The sequence below is a fragment of the Sinohyriopsis cumingii genome, chromosome 3, assembly GCF_028554795.1.
Source record: "Sinohyriopsis cumingii isolate HCF-2022 chromosome 3, ASM2855479v2, whole genome shotgun sequence".
NCBI classification, from domain to species: Eukaryota; Metazoa; Mollusca; class Bivalvia; order Unionida; family Unionidae; genus Sinohyriopsis; species Sinohyriopsis cumingii.
Genome location: NC_142963.1, coordinates 118,132,932 through 118,156,859, shown reverse-complemented (window position 1 = coordinate 118,156,859; position 23,928 = coordinate 118,132,932). Strand labels below are relative to the sequence as shown.

At 36.7% G+C, this 23,928-nt stretch overlaps 1 protein-coding gene across 4 annotated transcripts in view; it reads right to left on the bottom strand.

Annotated features, from left to right (window-relative positions):
* Nucleotides 1-23,928, bottom strand: part of LOC149803670 (dual oxidase maturation factor 1-like) — a 49,477-nt gene that overhangs the window by 10,530 nt on the left and 15,019 nt on the right. For 3 of the 4 annotated variants that reach the window (XM_089953439.1, XM_089953442.1, XM_089953440.1), the window contains exons 2-8: nucleotides 9,931-10,127; nucleotides 9,281-9,338; nucleotides 6,197-6,331; nucleotides 5,305-5,397; nucleotides 4,661-4,814; nucleotides 3,490-3,704; nucleotides 2,945-3,061 (exon numbers count right to left, since the gene is read on the bottom strand). In XM_089953439.1, coding sequence (XP_089809565.1) covers nucleotides 2,945-3,061; nucleotides 3,490-3,704; nucleotides 4,661-4,814; nucleotides 5,305-5,397; nucleotides 6,197-6,331; nucleotides 9,281-9,338; nucleotides 9,931-10,098 — 940 coding nt within the window. In that variant the 5' untranslated portion in view covers nucleotides 10,099-10,127. Of the gene's footprint in view, nucleotides 1-1,460; nucleotides 1,476-2,944; nucleotides 3,062-3,489; nucleotides 3,705-4,660; nucleotides 4,815-5,304; nucleotides 5,398-6,196; nucleotides 6,332-9,280; nucleotides 9,339-9,930; nucleotides 10,128-23,928 lie in introns of all 4 variants that reach the window. The other variant, XM_089953441.1, reaches the window with a different exon arrangement.

Sequence of the window (23,928 nt, the reverse complement as noted above, 5' to 3'; positions counted from 1 at the left end):
CATTCACCTAGTGTTGAAAACTGGAGAAAATATTACAACAGATCATCGCATTCTAGTTGCCAATATATGTTTATAAAAGAATTTATCTTTATGATGTCTTGATAAAACCAAGGTTATTTTTCAAAATATCTTCAATTCCAATACAGCAGGAAAGGTAAAGAGCTGAATATCTACTCTAATCGAACACAAAAGTCACAACGATTAACCAGTCTTTTCTCAATTAGTTGTGTCAATGAAAGTGACAAATGCTTAACTAATCGATAAACAGCACTACTTCGGCCTGCTGATTCTGATGACTTCCACAACGACTCCTTCATACATCACTAACCACAGACCTACTGAAATATTACTGCAGCTACACTACCGTCTGTACTCGTTTATAAGGCGAGTCCAACCGCAAATTGCGCATACCTGGATCTGCCATCGCATACTGGGCCGGCTAATCTGGGTCTGTAGATTTTGTTAGGATAAATCAGTAGAACAAACAACATAGACCCTGGTCTGCAAGGTGCATTATGCTATGACCGATCAGGATATGTGTTGTTTACAGTTTGACTTGACTTATAAGCGAGTACAGACGGTGTTTAGGACCATATCAACAAATAGAAGTTAGTTTATCGGAACAAAATCTAGGCACTTCCGTTGGTTCGAATAATAAGAAAATTGAATGTGACTACTATCCAAGGGCAATCGTCGGTAAACAAGGATACTTGACTTGCATTTTATGCAGCATATTTCATTTCCATACGGAGAACATTCTTGATAGAATAAATTGTGTAACGGTGTATCATAAACCACTTACATCAAACAGACTGATTTACTTTCAGATCCCAGTTGTGCCAAAACAGTGATATATATTCTTATAGTTTGTGCACAATAAGACGGCTGAATATGGACAAAGAACGTTATTCAGCTGCATAGAGACGAAAGGTTCTTTTGATGTTAATTTGCAACTTTTATTCTCCCCGCAAAATTCAAGAGTTTGTTGCAAATCTGAACATATTATGCTTGATTCCATGGCGGCTCTATCATATATACATGTATAATGTGTAACAGCGGAAATACTTGTCAAGTTCATAATTGTTACATTAATCATTGAATTAATAGTCCATATTTGGCGTAACAATTTCTTTTTTATAATTATAAAAAAACGTCATTCTTTTATCGCTGTGCCTAAACTCGGTTGTTATATATCATGCTTTCTGCGCATCTGACAAAGATATCCCATGGTGTGCATGAATCGTACATATTTAGTACGAGTCTCGTCAACACCAACCACATAAAACGTGTGTACGTTACACTATATTTTTATAGAGTGGCCTAGGTTTAAAATTACTAATATTCTAGGAAAGAGTCAAGCAGTTGCGTCACTTTGGTCGGACTTTAGGATTCCAGGTTTTCAATACATCAAAGAAAAATAACGGAAAGGTGCACATTTGTGGAAAGAAGAAAACCGTTACCTTTGTCCTCCCATGCTAAAATATTGATATAAGTGCATACTCAGTCATTTGGTAGTATTGATTGCTTTCAGTCATCCCATGCTAAGACACTGATACAGACTTGCATAGTCAATCATTTAGTAGCATTGCTGGCTATCATTAAAAAAAAAACAGATTGCAAGGATTATTTGATAAAACAATTTCATCTCATATTTCCAATTAATAAAAGATTGAAAAAAAAATCAGAAGAAAGAACTTTGCATAGTATATTCTGTATACGTTTTAAAACAACTTAGTGAAGTCAAGTTGAATGTCTTATAGAATGGCTCTAATTTTAAAATATGTTACGTTTTTTTTACAACGTTAATGTTCTATGTGAAAACTTTTAAAAAAATACTTTAAAAAAATTGTGTGTTAAACTTAACTAGATACACATACATCAAACACAATACCCATGGCACAGCCATATTGGTTAAATTTAGAATTTAAAGTCTTCTTACAAATTAAAATAACTCGTGAAAGTTCAATAATTTTGCTTCTATGATTAATGATGTAAACGAATGGGACGAATTTCTAACTATAGCTCGAGGTTCGTCATCATCTGATCATCTATCTTATCAAGTACATTTTACATGTATCTGGCAGGTATTTAGCTCGAATTTTCAACAGAAAATTGTGTTAAAAGTTTAGATAACTTTTCAGTACCAGGACCCATAATTCCACGAAAATCTAGGTTGTAAAAACTGTGTCTCGAGTAGCAGATGTACCGTATATATTCGTTTATAAGACGAGTCCAACTGCAAATTGCACAGGCCCAGATCTGCCGCCGCATAATGCGCCAGATGACCTGGGTCTGTGCAGTTTTGTTAGGAGTAATCAGTAGAACAAACAGCATAGCCCCTGTTTTGCCGTCAAATTAATGCTTAACATTTCCCTCCAATTTATTGTATAAATATTGATTGTCATTAAGACAAGAGACATCGGTGTATATGGTAGTTTTAGTTTAAAGGATTTTAAGCACTCAGATACGGTAATGTTAGAAACAAAAGCTACCTAGTTCACATCTGATACAGGTAAGGATTCTGACCCATAGGAGTTGGAGTCTGCATTTGTCATCACTGTTGTTTTGATAAACTATTGCCCTGGTGCAAAACTATCAATTTGTTCTCTGTAAAGAGCAGTCGTCTTGAGCCCTAGCTTGGGTGAACATTAAAAATTGCCTGGGAATTTACTTTGTGTTAGATGTTATTGTTTGCAACTTTTGTACCCCGTAACACCCTGATGTGCAGGTGTATTATACTGTGGCTGATCAAGATCTTTGTTGCTTGCAGTTTGACTCAACTTTTAAGCGAGTATATAAATTAACAATGTCTGATTCTACAAACAACCATAATAGCTGTGGTTTGGCGCTTGATTGAGACGTAGATAGCTCAACGTGGATGAGCAACGTCACATACTCTCAAACTTCAAGAAAGACTATGAAACCATTTACACAAGCCACTCACCTTCCTGTGCATCATCTTCATCTTGAAGGACATCTACACCGAAGAACGTGGCCATCCAAGATGGTTTCCTGCAATCGAGCAGGACGATCGCTATTCCAGAGACAACACATAGAATACCTGCAAATACCATCAGTAAAACGATACACACATTTGTGAACAGTGTGTGTGTGTGTGTGTGTAATGAAATTATGACAACGATGAGGCTTTCCTTTTGATAAATTCTTCCATCCATTAATGTATGTAGCATTTTTAAGCTTGAATGTTTGGCAGGAATATTTTATACCATAGGTGTAATGTACTGAACCATGATTTGTATATGTACAGTCTAAATCAACATGTACTATGTTTGATTATTAATTTTTGTTGTTTTGTAGTCAAAGTCGGGTGTTATGTTGAATATCGGTATTTTCTTGAAAATATTTAATAACTCAAATCAGGATATGATATGTTAACATATCACACTATTTAACGATATAAGACAAAAAGACATTCTTGTACTCACATTCTCTCTCTCTCTCTCTCTGAAAAATTGTCTATTAACACACCTGTAATGAGGCATATCCAAAAGGAACCCCCAAACGTAAAATCTAAAATATTTTCCGCTGAAAATGGGATTTTCAATTCGTTGACATTCCGTATTGATGCCCAGATGATATTAGCGATAATCATGCATGTCCCTGTCATCGCCAGAAAGTACGCACCGAAGCGTAGCAGCACAAAGAAAAGAATATTTGTCAACAGCCACATTGGAAAAGCAAGCCTGAAATATACATATATATATATAGAATACAAATCATATGGCGAATAACAATCATTTCAAGTGCACTGGATCCAGCAAGGGATCACGTGTGTCAGGGACTGATTACTCTATAACGAGTCTTTTTCAAAGGCAAATACAAAACATAGACAAGACAAACAAATAAAACAGTTTTTCTGTCTTATTTGTTTGTCTTGTCTATGTTTTGTATTTGCCTTTGAAAAAGACATAATGATGTAATATTACAAATAAGAGATGGATCTTCAGATAAGTCAAATATGGGATCAAATAATACATTATGGAACGTTATGGAACGAAATTGCGTTTACCAGTTCCAGCGATAAATTATGGTATAAAAAATGTCCACCAGTTCAAATTATGGTATAAAATTGTGTTTACATGTTCAATTAACTCTGTTTAGAACTGTAAAAAGGTTTAACAGTTTAAAATTGCTTCTTTGAATACATAGGTAAAATTCAGCATACAATACATTTCGTTTTATAGTCATCACAATTTATATCTATAAGAAAAGATTCTAAAGTGTTTTGAAAATTTTATCTAAAGAAGCAAAAACTTTTGTACCCCTACTTGTATGTAAAATATGAAAGAAAATGTTTTCATTTATATTTTTACATTAGGATAATAAAATTGTGTAATGCTTCATGAAGATCAAAGCGTTAGCTGAAATATATCCATATATAAATATTTCAGATGAAAAAGCATGTATATATCTTTTGGATATGAACTGCATTTAGTAATAATAATTCAAATTCATAATCCAATTAATACTGACAACCACCTGCAAAATAAGTCAGGGCTCTTGATCTATTATTGCATCCACATTTTCATCAAACTCTTAGGTTTAGAAGTCCACTTCATTACATGAAGCACTTTACAACCGCGACAAAAGGAGAAAAACTTTAACGATAATAATAATAATAATAATAACTTGAACTTACCACAGCATGATATGAGCATACCATCCAGCAAGGCGATAGTGGCGCCCCCAGCGTATTCCCTCGCCATCAAAGGTAAAGTATTCTGCTATCCATAAGATAGGCAGAGGAAGACCCCTTAACTGTGCACTTCTATACTCCTGGTTAAATCTACCAGCTGAAAATTGTTAAATGCTTGACATAAAGATATTTTATGCGGATGATTCATTTTTTGGTAGTACGATATCTTTCTTGGCTCTGAAACTTGGAATTTTAAACAAAATATCTTAAGATAAAGATGGACGGGAAGCTGGAAGTCCATGTTGGGCTTTTGCTCATCTTCCACTTCCACTAAAAGATCATTTCTTTGAGGAACTTGCAGATATGCCTGTTATTTTTTTTTTATAACCTAATTTTCCAAGGTATTAGCTTAATGGACTACATATATTTGAAGGTTTGAACAAGCTAATCTAGCGCTGTTACTGCAAATGTGTCTTTCATTTATATATCATGTATCGATATATTTACTGATCTCTACAAAATTATGTTTGACTATCTGTCTTACTTTCTTTATCTATTCAGTTGGTAATCACTTGGTAATCACTATCTTATGTGGTAAGAAGAAGGTAATTATCTGATAAAAACCTGAAAAGATAATAAATAAATACCGTAAGGTCCAAAGCCAAGTCTGCCCTGTCTCCACTCCCAGCTGAAGTGCTCGTTGTAGTTAATGGTTTCATTGATTTGCTGTTCCGGAACACCTCAGATACAAAAATATTCAGATACAAACATTGCTTAGTGATTACAAATGCAGAGTTTCTCTTCACTAGAAGAATATTTTTAACAGACAAGACTTTAAGTTTACAAACAATAAGCAAGTTAAGTTCATTGTTTACGTGCAATATAATCTCATGGGTTCAAGGTCCACATCTGCGATGTTGGATTTATGTCAGAAAGTATTTAAGGCAACCACAACATTCTCATGAAAATGTCTTGCCCTAGCGGGAAACGAATTGCCCACAGTGTTCTCTTGCTGAATTTTGACACCGTTTCTAAAGAATGAATGACACAGAACAAAGATGGCCTACCAAGCACAACGGTAACATTGTGCAGATGTTTTCCTTGGTATATTCTAATTGTTATAGAGATTTCAAACAAGAATGTCCATAAGCATATTCTTGCCAAATGCGTTAATATCCGAGAAGATCCCCAAAAGTGACCAAAGAGATTCCTGGGACATAAAGGAGATGTAATACAAATTCAGAAAGTTCAAAAGTCTTTAGAAATGTATGCGACAAAATGTGTACAAGCTTATTGCGTAAATTATTACCAATTATGTGTGTCAGCACACATAATATATAGCAACCAAAGTCTTATAAGTGCAAGTGTAACTAACAGGACTTTTAAGTAGCACACAGTATTCCATAGAATCATATCCATATTTTCTATTTCATTTTGTCATACAAGGCTCTTGAAACAGTAAGTTTAATCGCAAAATCATACTGAGCAAACGGAATAAAAGTTGAATACAATAATAATAATAATAATAATAATAATTACCTTTCAAAGTAATGTTTATACCGCGGAGACCGATATGAACGCCAATGTCTGCAGTGATGTCCTTTGCAATTCCTGCTTTGTATTTGGTCAACGTGTTAATCTGTGCAGCCTCCCATGAATAGCTGAAGTTCGTCACTGCAGTCATAAAACAAGATAGAGAATGAAGTATCAAAGGAAAGAATATAGATCTAGTATGTTTTTCCTTTATAGATCTAGTATGTTATTCCTTTATAGATAAATTATGTTATTCCTTTATGGATATAGTATGTTATTCCTTTATAGATCTGGTGTGTTATTCCTTTATAGATGTAGTGTGTTACTCCTTTATAGATGTAGTGTGTTATTCCTTTATAGATGTAGTGTGTTATTCCTTTATAGATCTAGTATGTTATTCATTTATAGATATAGTGTGTTATTCCTTTATATATATAGTATGTTATTCCTTTATAGATCTAGTGTTATTCCTTTACAGATGTAGTGTGTTATTCCTTTACAGATGTAGTGTGTTATTCCTTTATAGATCTAGTATGTTATTCCTTTATAGATAAATTATGTTATTCCTTTATAGATATAGTATGTTATTCCTTTATAGATCTAGTGTGTTATTCCTTTATAGATGTAGTGTGTTATGCCTTTATAGATGTAGTGTGTTATTCCTTTATAGATAAATTATGTTATTCCTTTATAGATAAATTATGTTATTCCTTTATAGATATAGTGTGTTATTCCTTTATAGATATAGTATGTTATTCCTTTATAGATCTAGTGTGTTATTCCTTTATAGATGTAGTGTTTTATTCCTTTATAGATGTAGTGTGTTATTCCTTTATAGATATAGTGTGTTATTCCTTTATAGATATAGTATGTTATTCCTTTATAGATGTAGTGTGTTATTCCTTTATAGATATAGTGTGTTATTCCTTTATATATCTAGTGTGTTATTCCTTTATAGATGTAGTGTGTTATTCCTTTATAGATGTAGTGTGTTATTCTTTTATAGATGTAGTGTGTTATTCCTTTATAGATATAGTATGTTATTCCTTTATAGATCTAGTGTGTTATTCCTTTATAGATGTAGTGTGTTATTCCTTTATAGATGTAGTGTGTTATTCCTTTATAGATCTAGTATGTTATTCCTTTATAGATGTAGTGTGTTATTCCTTTATAGATGTAGTGTGTTATTCCTTTATAGATGTAGTGTGTTATTCCTTTATAGATCTAGTATGTTATTCCTTTATAGATATAGTGTGTTATTCCTTTATAGATATAGTATGTTATTCCTTTATAGATTTAGTGTGTTATTCCTTTATAGATGTAGTGTGTTATTCCTTTATAGATGTAGTGTGTTATTCTTTCATAGATGTAGTGTGTTATTCCTTTATAGATATAGTATGTTATTCCTTGATAGATGTAGTGTGTTATTCCTTTATAGATGTAGTGTGTTATTCCTTTATAGATCTAGTATGTTATTCCTTTATAGATCTAGTGTGTTATTCCTTTATAGATGTAGTGTGTTATTCCTTTATAGATCTAGTATGTTATTCCTTTATAGATGTAGTGTGTTATTCCTTTATAGATGTAGTATGTTATTCCTTAATAGATGTACTGTGTTATTCCTTTATAGATGTAGTGTGTTATTCCTTTATAGATGTAGTGTTATTCCTTTATAGATATAGTGTGTTATTCCTTTATAGATATAGTATGTTATTCCTTTATAGATGTAGTGTGTTATTCCTTTATAGATCTAGTGTGTTATTCCTTTATAGATGCAGTGTGTTATTCCTTTATAGATCTAGTATGCTATTCCTTTATAGATCTAGTGTGTTATTCCTTTATAGATGTAGTGTGTTATTCCTTTATAGATAAATTATGTTATTTCTTTATAGATGTAGTGTGTTATTCCTTTATAGATGTAGTGTGTTATTCCTTTATAGATAAATTATGTTATTCCTTTATAGATCTAGTATGTTATTCCTTTATAGATCTAGTATGTTATTCCTTTATAGATAAATTATGTTATTCCTTTATAGATATAGTATGTTATTCCTTTATAGATCTAGTGTGTTATTCCTTTATAGATGTAGTGTGTTATTCCTTTATAGATCTAGTATGTTATTCCTTTATAGATATAGTGTGTTATTCCTTTATAGATGTAGTGTGTTATTCCTTTATAGATCTAGTATGTTAATCCTTTATAGATGTAGTGTGTTATTCCTTTATAAATGTGGTGTGTTATTCCTTTATAGATCTAGTATGTTATTCCTTTATAGATCTAGTGTGTTATTCCTTTATAGATCTAGTGTATTATTCCTTTATCTCTGAAAATACAGTAACAACTGGTAGTAATTATTCTTTTAGCTTTAAGCAAACATTTTATTTGTGGAATAAACTGAATTCGTGCATGTAGTTATTAATGCGCCGTAGAAATTTACCGATAGAATATCATTTCTTCCTATTCTATACAACTGAACCCTGATTTCAAAGGCAAACTATTATCGCTTCAATTAGCATTGCATATTCACTATTTTCATTCGATATATACTGTGGAGGAGCTAAAGCAGATGCTTTATTGAGTCTGCGCTGTTCATATTTATCTCGGAAGTAATCGAAATTGATCCAACTGCCCAAACTGATTTTGACAATCACCAGCCATTTAGGTTCTAAAAAACTTACACTGATTGTCAAGAGAAACTAATATTTAAAAAATCATTAAATTCTTTGTTCTGGTAAAATATCTGGCGCCATTTAAGGAAACTTTGGACGTTTTAGCCACAGAAAAGCCTCAAGATGTGGCATTTCAAATAACAAAATGAGATTGGCTAAAATATTTTGTTTGGAAAAAAGACAGTATACACAGTTAAACTAGATGTTACAGTCTTTATAGCAAATTTTTCCACCGTACCCCCCACCCACCCATTGCACCCGGCACACATATAAATAATTTATTAAGAACCATACAGTTCACTAACGTAGTGCTTCTACGTTTGGAAACTAACCCATTTCATGAACCTTATAATACTTTGTTAACAAGATCTTCTGCAATTTTTCTTTTATTTTTAAATGTAATCTTTTACAAATACTTACAAAGAATGACAGCACCTACGAAAAGGCTAAGGGTAATCCTGATAAACATGAAGAATTTCTGGAAAAGAAATAATAACAATAATAATAATAACAACAATAGCAACAACATTTGAACATATGCATTGCTTTGTTCTTTTTGTGAAATATGTTCTGCAAAACCTATAAAAGCTAATGTTTGGATATAATTATCCAATTCAGGACATGTACTGTAAAATAGGTTTTTGACAATATTTATACATTTTAAGAATCCTTTTCCTCAAACCAAGCTATTACTGGTCAGCAAGAAAGCAACATTTAAATTTAAACAAATAAACCATTTTTAGGGTGATTTCAGTTTAACGACTTACAATTTGCCTGCAAGATGAATGTTATTAACGACTGCATATCGGATAACACAACTTAATATTTTCAAATAGCAAACAGATTTTGAACTGCAATGCTTAGTGGAATGCATGACGGACTCCGACCGGAAGGATACGGGATCGAATCCTGGCCAGGTCGAAAATCAGCCATCGTGGTGTATCCTTGGGTAAGACATTTTGTTGCCATTGCCTCCACTTGCTAGAGCCATTCTTGTGCTGACGTGGTGTTAAAGGAAAACTCAATCAATCAATCAGTCAGTAAATGAAATGTAACTGAATATATCTTACCTCCTTTCCACGAACTCCTGGCAGGATGATGTAGAAGGAGAAGGCAAGGATACAAAAGGCGAAGATCAGTCCAGACTCCAAGATGTCCGCCTGCCATGCGGTCTTGAGAGGGGGATATATGGTAGGCCCTCCATTGACACGAAAGGCATCGAAAAGTCCATTGGACATCTTAAGCTTTCGGCAGATTCGTCGTCAAACTTATTTAGAAAATGACAGAACATAAGAAAACTAATTAACAAAAAAATGTCACATGTAAAGAGTGCATACTGTCCATAAAGAAAATGAAGCATTTGAGAACACAGAGCAAATTCCATGATGGACTGATAACTTAATAGTGAAGTGTATTACTTAAGCTAGGATGTCTGCGATGTCAGCTGACTATGGGGTATAGCCCAGTGTCTGTTGTTCACCACTTAAATATGTTCTATCTTCTTTCAAACATGACTGAATATTATGACCAAGACCGTCTATACTCGCGTATAAGTTAGATTCATCAGCAACCTTCACAGACCCTGATATGCTGTAGCATAATGCGCTGACTGATAGGAGTCTCGACAGTTTCTTAGGGTAATAAATAGAACAAATAACACCGACATTGATCTGTCGGCGCAGTGTTTAAAAAAAAATACAACAAAGGAACGCTGAGCAAAATGCTTACATAAATATAACCCCCGCGTCTAGCACGAAAAAAACCATTATGAATGAGTCAAAGTACTGCCCCAATCGAAAAGAACAGTGAGATTAGGTGCCTCAAACTGCACGTCACAAAAGGCCAATAACTCTTATCAAAATTGTGGACGAAGAGTGTTTGGTCCATATGCGCATCATTAGCGATAATTATGATATGTGTTAAACATTACACATTTTCATTACACGTAAATGACTCATTGCGGACAGTAACGGCTTTAGCAAACACAGGTACCGATTTGGATCATTTTGGCAGGGCCCCTGGATTTACGCGCGGGGCCCCCTGTAAGCACGGTATTTTGGAAATAAACTTTTAAACAAGTTTTATATGCTACTGAACACAAAATGTTTCTTCCATCGCTTTAAAATTACTTTCCCTCCATTTTTTAAAATTCCTAACGCGCGGGGCCTGACTGGGCCAAAACGGTCCAATCGGCATAAGGCCGGCCCTAATTGCGGGCACAAGATCTAGTGATAAGTTTCACCCAGCTGCGAGTCCAAAAGGGCAATAACTCTTACAGAAATTGCAGGCACAACGCGATTGGTCACAACAGCCTCATATGACTGACAGCTGTCCATCAAAAGATGCACGAAAAAGACAGGCAGTATGCACAAACTGCAGAACAGTCTCAAGGACACACATCTCTGTCTCTCCAAATATATATATATGTGTGTGTGATTTGGATTTTTAACGCAGCTTTAAAAAAATTCAGTCTAATCGCTACGATGTCTGCGGTGTGGCAGTTTATAGTGATGCCTAGCACTGGGGCATCATGTCACAGACATGTAGCATGATGTCCCACCCAGTCACATGATCTTGACACCAGTCCGACCAATCCTAACACTAACCTCTTAATGCTGAGCGCCAAGCGAGGTAGCTGTTAGTACTATTTTTGTTGTTGTTGTTATAGGGTTTAACGCAATTTTTCAGCACAAGATAGGCTACACATGGCGGCCAGTATTAATGGTGGAGGAAGAAACCGGGAAAACCCCGGAAAACACCACCGACCAACGAAGAGCTACCGGCAAGCTTTCTCACATATCCACATTGGCCGAACCCGAGACTCGAACACACGCAGGCAGAGGTGAGATGGCAGTGATCCGGAACGGTGAGCGCTTTAGACCACTAAGCCCCCCCCCCCCATTTTTGTAAGTCATTGGTATGGCTCGACCGGGGATCAAACCCACTTCCTCCCGCATCCGAGGCGGACGCTCTAACCCTCTCCATATATATATATATATATATATATATATATATATATATATATATATATATATATATATATATATATATATATATATAAGTAATTGTTTATTCTTTAGAATATGAGTTTATGGTGTGATTGTCTGTGTGTTTCGGCGACAGTGTACGGTGAGTAATAAGGTCTTAGTGATAATCCGGAAGTGAAATATGTGTTCCATTGCACGCTGGTTTGTTTACAGTCCAGCCTTTCAAACTAATGCCGGTGAACCTTTGACAAAAACTTCACCGTGAAGTCATCTTTGAAGGTATTTTAGATCAGTATATGATTTGCATTGATTGTCAGTACCAAGAAGTAAATGTAGTGAATATATAGTAAAATTAATTGTGTTCTCTGTCCGTATAGGTCATATACTAAGAATATAACGCTGTACTTAGTTTAACATTCACGATTAGTGACAATCGAAACATCGAAACACCCAACAGAACCGTACCAAGTACAATCTTCTGTATAACTGCTCATGTGTGTGTGTGTGTGTGATTTGGATTTTTAACGTAGCTATATCAATTTTTCAGTCATATCGTTACGATGTCTGCAGTGTGACAGTTTATAGTGATGTCTACCGCTGGGGCAACATGCCGCAGACATCAGACATACAGCATGATGACCCACCTACTCACATCATCCTAACACCAGGCCGACCACACTGAGCGCCAAGCGAAGCAGCTATTAGTACCATTTTTGTAGGTCATTGGTATGACTCGGCCGGGGATCGAACCCACGACCTCCCGCATCTGATGCGGACGCTCTAACCACTAGACCACCGGAGCGGTCAACTGCTCATGTATCTTACTTCATTAATTTGTAATCTTTTGTTAAACTTTCTTTTTCGCAATTCGAATCACCCTTCTTTTGCGGGAAGTGGCTTGTTTCACACTAGCGGAGGCTCATTTCACAGCTACTATAGTTCTCATACGTACAAGGAAATTCAATATATATCCCATATATGTATTTAGTAAGGCTCATTTAGGATAAATAGCTAATGGCAAGTGATTTTTTTGTTATCTTTAGATGGGTATTAAGAGCAAAGGACTGATGACACACGAAGGTAATTACCTTCGGCAGATAATTATTTAGAGACGTACATGCGGTAAAAGAAGAGGAAATAAAGTAAAATGAAAACAAGTAAATAGATAATTTTAAATTTATAGCATGTATTTCAGGAAAGTTTAGGAATTCTCTTTTCTATTGTCAATACTGACTAGAACTTTACTTTCAAAATGGAACATTTGACAGACATTGGGCCACATGTATGCGTGAATGATGACTGTCGGTTAAGTAACCGGGTTTACTCTAAGAAGACGAATATGGCAACCCCCCATTACATCGCACCGTGATGCTTCCCACGCACATTGTAAGCAAGGCACGATATTTATGAAGAATGCTTAGACTTCATGCCACAAGGTATTTGCTATCTCAATACAGTGGTGTTGTGCGCATAAAATATTATACCCAAGTGCCTAAGTTAGCTTATATAAATATATTTTCCGCAAAATAGATTGTCCCTGAACATTCAACTGACAGTGGTTTACGTTAATAATTTATAACTTTTCACTTACTACGTACTACACGTGATAACTGACTATACCACACCTACCCACGCTGTTATGACTATTCGTATTACAAATACCCCCTTAACTAGTCAAAGCGCTTTTGACTCTCGTCGATTCTTTGTCGATTTCAGTTATAAAACAGTGACAAACAATACAAACACCAAACACAACAGAAAACACTGGATTTAATAAATCTTTACAATGTTATGGAAACTTCTCGTGGATGGGTGGTTCTTTCCCGGGGTTCTTCCTACACCATTAATACTGGCCGCCATGTATAGGCTATCTTGTGCTGAAAAATAGCATTAAACCCTACAACAACAATGTTATGGATCTAATAGATGTATTATTTAAAAAAAACTGTAAAAAGCGCCTTCTCGGTTTGAACTCCTAATGATAAAGCTGCAACCTAGTTGGTATTGACCTAAGTAGTGGAGTGGGATACTATACGGACAATGGGATTTTAGTGTTAAACGTGGTGGTTTGTACCATACGGACCAGAATTTTCAGATCACCCTGGGACACTATACGGACACGGACAATAGGAATGGAACAGGTAGGCTGACGTAACGGTACTGGAGATTGGCAACAATGTTGTAAGGGTCTGACCTGAGTACGAGCTACTCTAGGTAAAGACAAATACAGTAGAAACATAGACATATACATAAAATACGCTCAATAAATAAAATTGACTAAAAATAATTTAGGCAAGAAAAACAAATCTTTTCGAGACAGTGGAGTTGCCCTGAAATGGACCGTTGCTTTTCTTCTTTTTTTCTTCTTCTTCTCATTCTTTTCCTCCTCCTGTTTCTCCTTTTCCTCCTCCTCCTCTTTCTTCCTCTTTTCATTTTCTTCTTCCTTTTCTATTTTCTCATTTCATTCCATCATTCTCTGTTTGTCCTCTTTATGCTCCTTCTCCTTCGTTTGTTCTTGTATCATTTCCCTCAGCATATCCTTTGATTTTCTCAGATTGTTTATCTCCATTTTCACTGGAAGGAGACTGTAACAAAAATCATAATCTAGTTTCACGAGCATAACTTCTATCATTTCTAAATCGTCGAGAACGTATTGCATCTTCTTCATTTTATCAGGGCTGTTCGAAGCCATTTTGTATTCAATATTGAATGGCGCGAACGATGAACGTTCGGATTTATATTTGTCAAGCACGGACGTGAACGAAAACATCCCTTACACTCACTTCACATATTATCTACTATCCACACATATGGGAAGAAAAACCCCATTATATACTATCCACATCAATAGCTACTATCAACACAGAAGGAAGGGAGAAAAAAAAAATCTACTATCCAGACACAGGAAAAGGAAAAAACAAACTCACCACATCAGAGTACATAAAATTCAAATTGAGTCCTTGGCTCATTTCTACAAGGGATCTAAAATACTTTGAAAATCCAAGTTGTTGATAATGTATGGTACGGACCCACCTGGCATAATCATCTTAACATTCCCACCCAAAATGTAAAACAATTCGAGACAAAATTGAATGGCCAACGCTTTGTTATCCGGAAATTTCATCAGTAGGCGACGAACGACTTTATGGTACTCCAGGGTAACACTTTTTTGTTTTCTCTCCAAGGCTTTATCAAACAGTGCATTGAATCTGTCAGCAATCGTGTCCGCCAAATGTTGACCGCCAAAAGAAAATAGCCTGCCGAAATTGTAACAGTATAGATGTACCGTGGATTAGTGGGGCCTACTTGTAGTTTCTTAGAGTCAGCAACAGTTGGGTTTTCATCCAAGTACTCTTGCACTTGGGCGTCCAGAACCTCAAAAGTATTTTGCTTTTCAGTGATGTTTTTGATTTGTAAAGGGTGAATCATTTCCACCAAAGCCACATCTCAATGGGCTTTGTGATCTAATTGGATTGCATGAGGAAATTTGGTCGTGAAACAGCATAAATTGTTCTGGGGAATAACCTCCAACGAACTGTCACTGGATAACGTTTGATAAAATTGATTGTTGTTATTCATAATTCCAGAGTTCTGCTGTCCGATAGGTCACTGGATGTGAAAGGAGTATCTAAAAGAGGATTGCTTTCGTTGCTGGAGGGGTGACAAATGAGAGAGTGACAGGCGTTGGGGCAAGGCTCTCGTTGCTCCCGTTAGAGGAGTATTTCAGGGAAGGATTTGGAAGAAGGTAACCGATGTAACTGTTCAGTAAAATGATCCACACTTGTTTGTCTCCTTGATGCAAACTCAAATTAGCAATGGCAACACCGATGACACAAAACACCACAAAGATTTGGCAGAAAAAGACGATTTGCGTTTTAGGCACACGTTCTCCACACCACACCCACAAGGGTTGCTTTTGTAGATCTTGCAGAGAAGAACTGGGTGAAGGAGTGGTCACGGTTGTAGTGGCAGCTGAGGCTGTGTTGAAGGGCATGATTGTCACCTCTTTTTATAGTCGATGACTTGCGAAGCGTCGATCCATGAATCAAAACTGGGAGGATATCCATTCCAACGTACTTTGACTTCACTAACACGTGGTTTTCCCACTTTTTCGGATTCTTCGTTCCAGAATGCTTTCGATGTCGTACACTTCGTCTTCTTTTTTAGTCACGCGTTGTAACTCGGGTAAGTAAAACGGTCCTTTTAACACTTCCCCGTTCATATCTTCCAATTTATAGACGACAGGATCACGGCCACGCACTCGTCCAGTGACACGAAACAATCGGTGGTCCAGTTGGGTAAGTAACCTTTGTCGAATGTACGTTTGGTTTTGCCAATGCGCACCCAATATCCTGCTGCCAACACTCCACCTTTGCTGGGGACAGCCATAGTCGGGACGTACCAAACATGCTCAAAAACAGTTTCCTCGTTGTCGGGAGTCACTTCTTGTGGGGCACATCCGATGCTTCGATGGTAATATTGGTTGTACGCTAGGACCAGGTGCGGTAAGAAGTCGATATACTTGAGAGTGTGTTGATGCGTAACATATTTCTACACGCGTTCTTTCAAGGTGCGTTGAAAACGTTCAACGATACTGGCATTGGTTTCCGGATTCTCGATGGTGAATAAATGAATGTCATGTTTCTTTAATTCCTTTTGGAAAGCATGGTTCCGAAATTCGGTACTTTGTGAGCAGCTGCCACTGCAGTAAAAGAGGAAGAGGGTGTCACCGCTGCAGGAGAAGATGTTGAAGACGCGGGTTTCCATTGTTTCATCAAATGAGGAAGAACTGGTGTCAAATTGGGCTTGGCTGGCATCATAAGTAACGGAGAAGTGGAAGAACATGAGGTTACTGTCATCGTCGCTGCAGGTCGTGGTTTGCGAACGTAAGGTTGCGTCCTGACCGAAGTGCCACTCTTGCGGGTAGTAGCTGTTTTCTGTGGTCTTTTCTGGGGACTTTTCTTTTTCTGATGCTGTGATTTGGTCTTGACATCGTTACTCTTTTTCATCTTCTTCTTGGTACGTCGGGGAGTGTTTTTTTTAATTCTTTTCTTGGCGAGGACTTTGGGGGCGTTGGGATCCCATTTTAAGAGGGAGCGAATAATGACACCTCCTAGAGAACCACTACCTCCAAGTTTCAAAATGATTTGCTTTTTGGTTTGAGTGTCCATGCGAGGATCGGCTATTTGCAACTAGGCTACTTTCTGTCAAAAAAGTGTTCGGTTTGATGTGGAATGTGAATGATGCCTTGCAGTAATTGACGTGCTGTCACCGTAAACCATCGTATAACTTCTTTGAGACTGTCTTCTAAGACACGAGCTCGTATTTGTTGATTTTTTTCGCGGCTGATGCAGTAAAAGGCATGCATCAATTTGACGGAAAGATGAAACTGAAGTGACGTCATGTTGATGCAGAGTGAGACAAACATAAAGTGGCCGAGGTTTTTATAGACTTTCTTTGTTAAGTCGACGGGGACGTATACACGACAGGCCCTCCGTCTTGGCACTAGTGGTGAAATAGATGGGTAAATAGGCGTGTGGGGTTTGAGTGGCATGGTCGTACGCATGAGTCAGCCAAGGTGTTCCTAATTGTTTGGCTGAGACTTGCACTTGCGATTTATCTCTAGGGCTTTTAAACAAGACCACGTAATGATCACTGAGACTGATGGTACGATGGGGTTTACTTTGTTGAAACAAATTTTGATTGATGTAAATGATACTGGCATTACAATGAAGCCCTTTGCGCGTAAACCATAGATTAATTTCTTCCTCGTCTTCTCCTAACATGTCGTCGAAGATGACCAGATGGGTTTGACTTGGGTCAAACACGATCAAGTCGTCTTTGCCAGGAATGCCTTCCACAAACACGAAGGAATCGCCTTGACTTTCTCGCAAGAGACTACGCCGATTGCCACTCTTTGTAACACCACACGATCCTTGAGGTGGGCGATCGATCAAATGATATTTATTTTCGATCAAACGTTTGACAAATTCGGTCTTGCCTGAACCGCTGAGTCTGGCAATTAACATGTTAAAGGGATGGTGAAGATACAAGGCCTCCCAACTAGCATGATCGAAGTTTTCGTCAATGACTTTGAAAATGGAGGAAGAGGGAGAAGAGACAGCACAGGTATCCATAGTAGTGCAGGGAATGTCACTTTTCACACGAAGACAGACAAGACAAGAGATTTTATACTTTTTGCAGGACACGTTTATTGATTTTTTAAAAATGGAACACACAAATGACAAAAATACATACAAGCCGAAATGGTTAAGTACAGCGATAAAATACACATCAAAACGATCAAAGTGGCATAAAAACAAGTTTCTGTACAACATGTTTTTGGTTGGTAACAAAGGTGTCCTGGGGACAGAGTGTAATGTTCTTACAGTCTCTACATTGGGTACAGCCACACAGGTGTCCTCCCGGAATGGCCTTTCGGGAATGTCCACGAGAATCCAGTCCTGAAGGGAGTGGTTTACCTCGGTGACGGGTTCTTCTTCTGCCACTGCAGTTAACACAGGTTTAAAAGTTACTTTTTTCACTTGACGTTTGAATTTTGAATCACAACTCTCTGGCATAGATGGCCACTTCTTTGGTCCAAGCCTCGAAACATCAACTTTTCCAGTCACGTACATCTGACCAGTGAAGATGTCAGTCACAAGCAACATACACATCGTCGTACACATATTCAGTACCTAAATGTTAACGAATCTTTTTTCGTGTGGAGGTCGAGAAACATCCAGATGAAAGCGCAAGGCTTTTAACAAAATGAGTCTCTCGTGAATATTTAAAGGTACCACTTTCATGTTGTTTTTTTGTTTTTTTGCAGTACCTCACTGTACAGATCATACAAAGCCCACAAGGAATCGGCTGGTAAACGAAATCTCAGAAAGCGAGTCACTAAGACAAACACCATACGACGACCCAAGTTCATGGGATTCAGTGCTCCTAATAAGTGGTCGTAATCCTCCACTGTCTGAATACTGTCAATGATTTCCTTCCACGTTAATAGTTGTATCACGAGTGATAAAGGTCGTGGCATCGAAGTTCGTTTTTATACTTCTTTTTGTCGGAGGTAATAAGTGTAATTTTTCCACAAAACTGATCGTACTCCGGCATCGTATCCAAATCATTTAGTCACTAGTTCACATGTCAACACCGCACAGAATTTTCCTCTACAGACAAAGTTTGATAGCGTAAAATAGTTTGGTGACTTTCCACGATGCGTTTAAACTCAGAATCGGTTTTCAAGCGGTGATCGTACTCGTGTTCCCACATTTCCACCACTTAGTATCCTTGCTGTTCTAAGTTCAAGCGCCGCTGACAAGTGGCCTCGTACAAGTATTCCATAGTCCGTTGTAAAACCTGATTTTTAGTGCCACATTGAGGACAACAGACGGGACATCCGTGAAATAAGCAACCATTAAACTCGTACACGATCTGAGGGTTTTTAAAAGTCCCACCCATCCACCGAAATACTTCCGATGGTCTTTTCGCCTCATCCGTTTCGAGCATGTTGGATCCATTTGGCCACCTTATCGCACAAGTAATGTAGCCACAGTAGGGCTTTGACCGAATATTGACGTTTGACAAAGTTCGTCATTTGAGGGCTTATGATAGCCAGGGTGTTTTCGGGCATGAATCGTTGGCGGTACACTAAGGAACACGCTTTGGCAATGGTGCAGGCTTCTTTCAAAGGATCAATCCCTCCGTGCTCCATGAATAATTCTCGAAATTTTCCACAGCAACGCTGTAAAATGTCCGTCAGTACTTTAACATTTCTTCCTGAAAGTCGAAGGGGTCCGAGGCGAGAGTGTGGTACCAAGCATAGAAAGCTTCTCGTTCGTTGTTCGGTGCGGATATTGTCGGGTTCGTAGTAGTGAGCATCAGGCAAATGGGGTAGAACGGCGTTTTGATTGGTTTAGGTATTGAAAAAGTGAGGAAATTAGCCTCTGGCCATTTCTGTCATTCCAAACGTTTGAGGCATTCAACTCAATGGCATGTCCAAGAAACTCATCGAATCTTTAAACTGCGCTTGTCCCACATGCATGGAAATGATTTTGGCTGCGTTCAAAGTGACTTTAGCACGTTCGGTTCCTTGTTCCATATAGTATTTTAGAAGAAATTGTCCATCGTATCCAGAGAAATTGTGAGCCATCACCGTGGCATAGCAATGACAATCTCCGTAACGTTCGATGTCCTCTTGACTCTATGTATCGTTGATAGGGTTTAAGATCCACTGGGCGAAATCGGTCAGCGTGTTTGGTCCCCGAAATATGTTTTTCACATCCTCCAGGAAACTCGCCTCAGTGAGGGCAATGGTTAAAGATAGGTTCTTGGATGCACATCTCGCACGCTCGCTGAGCCAAGCAAAAATTAGGAACGTGAATGCCGGTCTCTTGTATGCATTCAAAATAGCAAAAGATGAAATCGCTTTTCTTCTCGTCATCTTCCTCTTCATGTTTGGAATAGTATTTTTGAATGAAGCATTCGTGTTCCAAGTCCACGATTTGGTGACAAATGTGACATTGCTTCTTTGCTGAACATATGTGCGCCTTGGCGTTATTGCTACCTATGCCTTGTCCACTAGGGTTAGGGTTATATATTAACGAAGTATATTGTGCATATATATAGTGAAACCTCAATAGCTTTATTATTCACCTTTCTTTCTTATAAACAATGCTATTTGATCACACACACACACACACACACACACACGAAAGTAAATCCAACATGCATATAACAATAATTATGATGCCATCTTACTTACGAGTAAAAACTAAAGCTGAGGAAAGAAACCTGTCTAGTTCAATGATATTTCAAATATGATTCGTTTTTGCAGCTATTACAACATTGCTAAAAAATTAAAAAGATAAAATTCCGTAAGTTATAAATACGTGTCAAAATTCACAGTCAACAATTTCTTTTGCATATTAATAATATTTATTATCTGCATTCAACGATGAAGCAAAGACGAGCAATTGTTTGAGCAAATGAAGAAAAAAAATAGTTATTAAATTTAAGGTTAAAAAATGACGAACGATTACTGAAAAACACCGATGTGTCTGCACAAGAGTGTTTGCAAGGAATTGCACGTCTTAAACAATAAGTGAGATTAGTCCCACAAAAGACCAATCAGTATCAGTATAGGTTTGGGAGCCGATTTATCCAACGATTCATTACCCTATCAGATTATAAACAGATCTCCACTGTAAAACACGGATATCTGATTTTACACGCTGTTTGTTAGTTGGCATTACATACTAAGGGAAGCAAACATGAAATCCAACAGATGTCGCTAGAACAAAGCACTGAAATATCACTTACGTAAGGGCCATAATCCCGTAATTTGTCATTTTTTAAATAAAAAAAGTTATTGTATATTAATTATTGCGAGTCTTGTTGATTTAAAAAATAAATAAAGTTATGACGTGGTTTTATTCGAAATAATCCCTATAATTTATTTCATCCTTCCTCTTAACAAAATCCCCCATGTATTTCCTCCTTTCTCGTACCTTTACGTAGTTGGATATGGCTTCTTTATGAACTGGCCCGTTCACCTTTGTCAATGAGTGGAATTGTTGTTTCATGGACGATGTGTGTGTGTGTGTGTGTGTGTGTAATAATGACCCGTCTAAACCTGTGTAGCTGTTACATATATATATTTTATGCAAGATACGTGATTTACTAAGTGTATATATTAAATGTATTTACTGTTCAGTATTAACAAGGAATAATGTTTAACTATAAATCTAAATTTCTATTCTTTGTCACTCTATAGCATCCACTCATTCAAATCCGACAGCACACGGTTGAAGACCACATAAAGGATCTGGCTGTCTTCACCTCTGCAAGTTGGGGGTGGGGTGGAGGATACGGGACCTGCACTACCGGCACTTTGTGGCGAGAAAAGGTTCCGGCCAGACAGCCTGTACTTTATCTACCCTCAACTGTCCCAGGCTACTAGGGTTGCTTTCCGTCATAGGAAATAATTCTGTTTGAGCTAAGAATATATTTCCAAGAAAGACATATAACTATTGTTTTGTTCCTAAATGTGTATGCCACTTTTCAAGCCAAGCAAAGGTGTACATCCTTTGTTATTTTTATATATAACTGGGTTTTATTATCGCTGTTTTGAATCATAATATGCATTTTTGAAGAGTATCCTGGATATCACAAAGAGCATGGGGAATACATTTTGACGCAACTCTTCTGAAAGCTAATTCCCCTACCACACAGCGTGTAGGTAGGAGAATATTATTGTATTTATGAGTCTGATTTGTTTTAACCCACATTATCCATCTTGATATACAATTAAAGTTTAGGCTTCTTAGTTCAGACTTCTGTTATTTCTAGTTGTTTTTTTTTTTTTTTTAATTCACTAATGAAATTGTATATTTGTTCATTGTCATAAGTATTGAATAAAGTTCCTGGGGTGTTCAATTAGTTAAAAAATGAATGGGTTTTGTTGATAGATTTGTGGTATATTCCTTAATGTATATCCAAAACAATAAATGGTTTTTACAGCCCACATATATGTTATCTTTTCTTTTGCTAGTTTTCTGACTCTATTTATGTAAAAAGTTATTTTGTTTCAGTTTTTATGGCGGGTGAATGAGTCCTCGGACATATTTACAGCTAATAATTGTATCTCTTTTGGTACAATTTCCCTCCCCAATATGTCATATATAATTCATTTATTTAATTTATTTCTCTTCTCATTACTCAAGTCATCTGAATGCATGACATACCAAATGTTACTATATTATATATGTAAGTGTTTGGTATATGTGCCCAGTCTACTAGATTTAGTATAAAATATTTCAGTATTCCTAAGTGACAATACTTTTTTTGGCATTATTTTTGTTTTTAAATTAATGCTTTCAGCATTATTTCCACAATATGTTCCTTGAGCTTTGATTACTCTTATATATGATATGTTATTAACCTAGGATGACTACACCTCCAGTTCCCCACTGAGGGCATTTTCAGTTTTGACTGATTTAATTTAGATCACCATGCACAGGTAAAATTGTAAAATTCCTTTTCCAAATCTTCAAACAAGTCCCATCCATAATAACTGTAGTGCAATCATCTGAACGTTAGAATATTTGTTTGTATCTTTGTTTTAAATTGGGCTGATATATTCTAGTAATATTTGTTTCTATCTTTGTTTTGAATTGGGCTGATAGATTCTAGTAATATTTCTCTTCTCATTCATATTTATTTACAAAATGTTCTTTTCATATCACACATAAAAAGCCAACATTTTAAAACCCAATTTAAGGAAGATTTTTCCAAAACCAATTTCATTTTTTTCCCTCCCGTATGTGTACCATTCTACCATTCTGAGGTTTTGTTTTCCATTTTATTCAATTTTGTTAAGATGTGTTGTAAACTTTGAGTGCCAGCCTTTTCAGTGCCTCATAGTATGCAAATTGTGGGTTGATGGTCTAGAACGTCCGTTTTTTCCATCTGCATTTATGAATTTCCCTTTGTGTTTAGATTTTCTCTAAAGCTATACTTTTGTGTTTCTTTTTTTTTTCTTTTTCTTTCTTTCTTTTCTATTCTTTCAGCTCTATGGGCTTCTGTTTCCTCTTGTAATGATTTTATGTCCATCTTTTTTTTAATGCGGCCGAAAATGACCTTCTCGGAACATAAATTTAGAGAATGTCGGGTTCCTCAGTCCACCACATTCATTCCATCAACGTTTTCTTCATTTACTTCATCATCTTTTAACCCCACCCTTTATCTCATTGGAGGCAACTACTGCTGCATTACTGGATCCATATTTTTTCGGACCCAGCTAGGCAGTGCGGCCTCTTCCTATACGGCCTACTAATTTACACGTTCCGCAACGTCTATGCTTTGCACAGCCGTAATGTTAAGTTTTCTGAAGAATACGAGGATGAAAAATGGTTAGTTCCCTCTGGGCATCTTTCGTTTCTATTTGAAACGTCACTTAACATATCCCACACAACCCAAGTACTCTGTCATAGCCCTTATCTGCTGCCATTCTGTGGCTCGTCATTCCCATCTGATTTCAAACTTGTTAACCAGTATCTGATTGAGATCTGA